We start from the raw sequence: 6,000 nt of genomic DNA on the forward strand, positions 1-6,000 counted from the left end.
AAAAACATTTTCAAACATAAAATGGATAGTAAACATTTATCTTTTCATAAGTCCATCCACTTCTGAAAATGTTGTATTGTATTTATAACACCACAGGCAGGATTAATGTCAGCAAAACATGCATTACTATCAACTGGCTTCACTTTCCTCTTAGCTAGGAGTTAAATTGATTTGCTCCATCATTGTTTTTCTACCAATCCACTTGCATCCTAATATAACAACCCGATCGGGAACAATGTACATTTGTCAGTATATTGCATTCAATAACCTTGAATTCAATTGAATTCAATTGCAGACAAAAAAGGTATAAATTTGTATAAGATAAATGTGTATGAAACTGCACTCCCAAGCACCTCTACTGGGAAGCAGGTTCAAGTGAAATCAATAGGTCTTGCTTGCAAGCAGGATTTGTTTGGAATTGGGATGCAATGATCTACAAGAATGACTCCATACTTTTCAAATAAAGGAGTCATACTTCTGTGTGTGTGTGTGTGTGTGTGTGTGTGTGTGTGTGTGTGTGGTTGCTCTTTAAAGAATTAAGAAAAGTCATGTGCAACACAATCTTATTCACACTTACTCAGAAGTAAATCTTACTTTGGGATTTTCTTCTATAAAGAAATGCACAAGACAGGAGGCTTGGTCACTGTGGGTGTGTTTCCTATTCATGGCAAGATAAGACTATTGTACTCTTAAACTAATGAAACCACAGAAATGTCTTTAAAACACACCAGGTTTTATAGTGGTGTTTGGAGTACAGTATTTCTGGACTGCATTTCTGACAGTATTTCTGTCAGACAAAATGCAGTTAGCACATCTGTACCTTAATGAGGATGAGATTCCCATATGAATAATAAGAATTCAACAGCTTTCCAAATGCTGAGCAACAGAACACAGAGTGCATCTGTACATTTCCAAGCATAAGCTCCACAGATGTTATAAATTACTGTCTTTTCCAGTTGTCTCTCTAAAATATGTTGATTTTAAGAAAGAGTTCAGCAAAGGCTGGACGTTTTCACAGCATGAATTGTCAACAAATACATTCAACAGTACAGAAGTATGATTTGGGCGTAAAGATGATTTAGGGACCAATGTCATACAGCTAGGAACTCCTGGGTCCACTATAAATAGACTACATTAACCTATTTTGAACAGTTCGTTCAACAGCCCAGCAAAGCAAAAAAGAAAAAAGTGCATTTTAAGTGTCCCATTGAAATTAGTGCAGGGCATCAGCTCAAATTCCAACACTGTGCCTGAAGTAGATTATGGATCAAGTTAAAAGAATGAAGTGTATGACAACAAGACCACTCTAGGATTTAAAACTGAGCACTTCAGCTTAGGCATTCAGTGGATCAAGCTGAAATCCTATCCACACTTATCTGGGAGTTAGCCCCATTTACTATAATGGAACTTACTTCTAATAGACATGTATAGGATTGGCCTCTCAGTCTTCTTACTCACAGTCCAATTCTAACCATACTTACTTAGAAATTCAATTTCAATGAAAGACTTCTAAGTAAATATGCTTAGAAATGCAGATTTACGTTACATTGTCATTTTAGTCTATGTAACAGGCAATTGCAGCTCAAAAGTGTATTTTTAACATACCAAAGAATACAAACATCACATTCTGGATCAGACAAAACATGGTAGCTTGTGGCATGCTCCAAACAGTTAAAATGGGCTTCTAAAAATATGGACAGTATATCCTATTTCTCAAATCCAGTTAAGAGCAGGCCATCAATTTCAGTCAACAGTCCTCATTACACAGTTCATTTTTGTCTGTTATCTTTAGGGTCTGAAATTATCCTCCATCAGATTTAAAGATGCCTCAGTTGATATAATCTGTATTGTGGGAGTATTATTAGCAAAACCACTGGGCAAGGCAGTGTGCAATTTACTTCATAGCACACACTGCTCCCCCGAAAGCAAACAAAATGCTACCAAGATATTTCCAAGAGGGAGAAAATTCCTAGTAGACATGCAAAAGAGAGGGAAAGTGAAAAGAGAACCAAAGTTTAAAAAGCCACAGTGTGACTTCAGCCTCTTCCATTATTTGTATTTATAAACAGTGCACAAGAGCATTATTCATTTTCACTACTTTCCTCTTTCACACCAGTATTCCCAAAGAAACTCTTTCTGCCAGACTTCATTTGCAGGGAGCAGAAGACATGGGACACTTAAGGGCACCCTGCACAAACTATTAGCTCAGCATCTCTTTGTTAAATGAGTTTGTCATGTCTCAACTGAAAAGGAAATATATCACTTTAGGAAGTCAAAGTTTCCCTGTTCACCAGAGATTGTGTGACTCTATTCTTGCACTGGGATTTAGGAGATCTCAGATATTTCTGGGCTGGACTGGCTCAGCCTTTCCCATACAACCTTGTTGTTATAAAGACAACTTCCACTTAGTATATCCATCCTGTTTGAGGAATGCACTGAAGAAGTCCTCCTCCTTGGCTGCAAACCATGTTCTGGTGCTTTGGATTGTGGATAGCTAGACTCCCTCCTTCAGGTTTGAACGGAGGCTACAATCCTAACTACACATACCTGGGAATAAGCCATATTGACTGTAATTGGACTTACTTCTGAGTAGACATGCATAGGATTGGGTTGTGAGGCTGCAATCCTGTCCACACTTACCTGGGAGTAAGCACTATTGACTGCAATGGGACTTACTTCTGAGTAGACAGGCATAGGATTGGGCTCTGAGACAACCCCCTGACAGCTAGATTTCCTTTCCAATCGCCCACCAAAGGTCACTATAAAACCTGCACAGGTTGGTTTACAGCCCAATCCTTTCCCACACTTTCCTGGGAGTAAGCCCCAGCGACTCTAACGGGACTTACTTCTGAGTAGACACGCATAGGCTTGGGCTGTTAAGCACTAAAAGGCAGCCGAGAATACCCAGACATGGAGCAAAGGTCCCTTGAAACCAATGGAAGTTAACTCCTCAACCAGTGCGTAAACAGGTCAGGCTCCCCAATGCGCCTGTTGTAGTTGGTGCCCAAGATTTCGTTTCAGCGTGAGCTCAGCAGGGATCCAGAGCCTGCTTTGCAGAGCTGTGCCTCTGAGTATGTGCAGAGTGCCTCTCTCTCTCCCCCCCCTTTCAGGACTGGGGCTTCTTCGCACCTCCACCCTGCCCAGCCCTGGCGCCTTACTCACAGGGACACGGTGCGGTTGGGCAGCAGGGAAGGCTGCAAAGTTTCCACCAACTCTCCTCCGCTGCAGACAACTTTGATGCGGACGGTCTGCCGGCCGGGTCCCTTGGAGCGCTCGGCGGTGCAGAGGCAGCTGTCCACGACCAGGTCCGGGCAGTTCCTGTTGGCCGCCGACAGCCCCACCAGAGTGGCCGCCACCAAGCAGAGGCAGCTGCCCAGCCCGTGCATGGCGAGTGGGGGCGGCCGCAGCCACTCCGGCGGCGCCTGGGCGCTGCTGCGTTGGGGAGGACGAGGAGGCGGTGGCGGCTGCTGCTGCCGCTGCTGCTGCTGCTGCCGCCGCCGCCGAGCTCATGGCATGGTCGGCGCGCACAGCAGCCAGCCCGCTGCAGGCGAAGGGAGCTCGCCGTCCACCACGCCTCCTCCTCGCGTCCGCGCTGCAGCGGGGCATGGGCAGGAGGTGCCCCTCGCCTGGCAGCCGCGCTGGGCGGACCCCCTCCCGCGAGAGCGGCTTGGCCCCTCTTGGCAGCAGGACGCGGCCAGGCGCAGCGCCGCCCTCCCCGGTCGCCTCTCAGCCACCCGCCAGCATCGCACCGCGAAAGAGTCCCGCTGAGGAGGAGATCCCGCCAGGCGGTGGCAGCAGCTGATGTCAGCCGCCGTGGTGGCGCGACCCGCCCCCAGGCAAGGCTTCCGCTGCCCGGCCAGGTGGCCAGGTCAGCCCGCACCGGGCTCGGCCACCCCACCAGCGTCCTCGGTGGCGCCCCCTGAGCAGAGCGCCTGCAGCCTGGCTGGTGGGGGGGCGCCCCTCTGGTGGGCCACGGGGTTCCTTACCTGCTGTCTGACTCGGGCTGCAAGCCTGTCCACACTTTCCTGAGAGTAAGCTCCATTGACTATAATGGAACTCGCTTCTGAGCAGAAAGGCATAGGCTTGGGTGACTGGAATGGGTCTTACTTCTGAGTAGACAGGCATAGTACTAGGTGAGTAGATTGGGACTTACTTCTGAGTAAGGCATAGGATTGGGTGACTGGAATGGGTCTTCTGAGTAGAGAGGCATAGTACTAGGTAAGTAGATTGGGACTTACTTCTGAGTAGACAGGCATAGGATTGGGCTCAGTCAAAAGAAGTCAGCAGGTGAGACTTAAAGAACAGCAAGAACAACAAACAAAATTTGCAAGAAGCATGACTTTTATCTAATCCTGATACACATGCACAGTACAGGATTCTCTGGGAACGTTGTCCCAGGCTACAGTCCTATCTACACTTAACCTGGGAGTAAGCCCCATTAACCATAATGGGAGCTATTTCTAAGAAGGCATGCATAGGATCGGGCTTTTACACACATTAGTAAACTTATCACTTGTGTAAGCAGCAGGAAACTGTCCACCATAGAGAGAAAGTGATCACTTCCTCTCCAGGAGGCAGAGCAGAAAGACTTTTTCACATGATGTCAGTAAACCCATTGCTCCTTCTGCTGAGAAAGTGGGGAATATAGTTGTAACAAATGTACTTATGCTGTACTCCTTTCTAGCAGTGCTACACCAAGGGGTGACCTCCACCACCATACTGCCCCATTAGCTGTCCATAGGCAGTGTTATCTTGCTCATACCCACTTGCTCTATCAAGCTTGACCACTTGGCACATGAGGACAATGAGTTTAAGCAGAGAGGAGGAGTCAGAAACAAGGGTTAGGACCCAAATCCTAACCAACTTTCCCACACGAACACAGCTGTGCCAATGGGGCATGTGCGGCATCCTGCAGTTGGGGGATAGACATGGAGGCCTCCTCAAGGAAGGGAATGTTTGTTAGCTGCATTGCGCCCTAAATGGGTTAAGACAATAGTTAATTCTACTGACTCACATGCACTTAACACAAACAGATCTCTCACCCAGTCCAAGGAAGGTACATAGACAACATGCATTCAACAGTGTTGAAAATACTTTTCAATGTTTCTACTCAACAGTGACAAACTTTGTAGAATCAACAAGATTTTTGTCCAGTCTCCTAATGTAACTGTTTCCAAAAAGCCAATATGCCTCTTTTGGGTTTTTGATTGGTCTGCTTGGCTGCCACTCATGTATTTCCTGCCTTCAATTAGTGTATGTTAAATAGCCCTGCCTCTCTCTATTTGGACAGGAAGCTTGGCACTGCCACCCAGAGTTTCACTTGGGCTTGGAAATAACAAGGTGGGGTAAAGAGGCCTCATGGGTCAAAACATGCATATGTTCTTTTTTTCTAGGAAAGGTCACAGAATACTAATATATCCACTAATAAATTACCCTCAACCAAACTCCCTTGGAATACCTGCAGACTATTTGCAAATTGAAAATTGCTATTCTAGACCAGGGGTGCTCAAACTTTCAACTTTAGGGATGCTGGACCTTTAACAAGTGTATAGAAGAGAGAATTGCAGCAGGTGCAACTTGTCGTCCCGCAGATGACAAGCTGCACCTGCTGCAATTCTCTCTTCTATACACTTGTTAAAGGTCCAGCATCCCTAAAGTTGAAAGTTTGAGCACCCCTGGTCTAGACCAAAGAAAGGTCAGAGATTTCTATCCCCCCCCCCAAGCAGGGAGGCTGGTCCCCTTGTACAAATACTCCACAGCAACACTAAGTTTGTTGGGACAGTAATCTTGTATAAAAAGTGTGTGTGAACATGGCTGTCTGAATACCGAAGTATGCATATGTACTGAAGTATACAATGTTTATTATGTGATAAATGTAATCAGTCAGTTAAGTAGGCATTGCTGTGCAGTAATTTGCTGTCTGGAGAGTGCTGCAGGGCATAAAATCCAAACTAGATGAGACCTGAGGAGATACCCTTAAAAGCAAGGGGTAGCCATTTG

The 6,000-nt window shown here is 46.1% G+C and overlaps 1 protein-coding gene across 1 annotated transcript in view; it reads right to left on the reverse strand.

Moving 5' to 3' along the window:
* The window catches only part of ADGRA1 (adhesion G protein-coupled receptor A1), a 391,892-nt gene extending 388,317 nt beyond the window's left edge, over positions 1–3,575 (reverse strand). Inside the window, exon 1 of the mRNA XM_066621619.1 lies at positions 3,163–3,575. Coding sequence (XP_066477716.1) covers positions 3,163–3,386 — 224 coding nt within the window. The 5' untranslated portion in view covers positions 3,387–3,575. The remainder of the gene's footprint in view (positions 1–3,162) is intronic.
* Between the last annotated feature and the right edge of the window lie 2,425 nt (positions 3,576–6,000).

This window comes from Tiliqua scincoides, chromosome 3 (assembly GCF_035046505.1).
Source record: "Tiliqua scincoides isolate rTilSci1 chromosome 3, rTilSci1.hap2, whole genome shotgun sequence".
Classification (NCBI taxonomy): Eukaryota; Metazoa; Chordata; class Lepidosauria; order Squamata; family Scincidae; genus Tiliqua; species Tiliqua scincoides.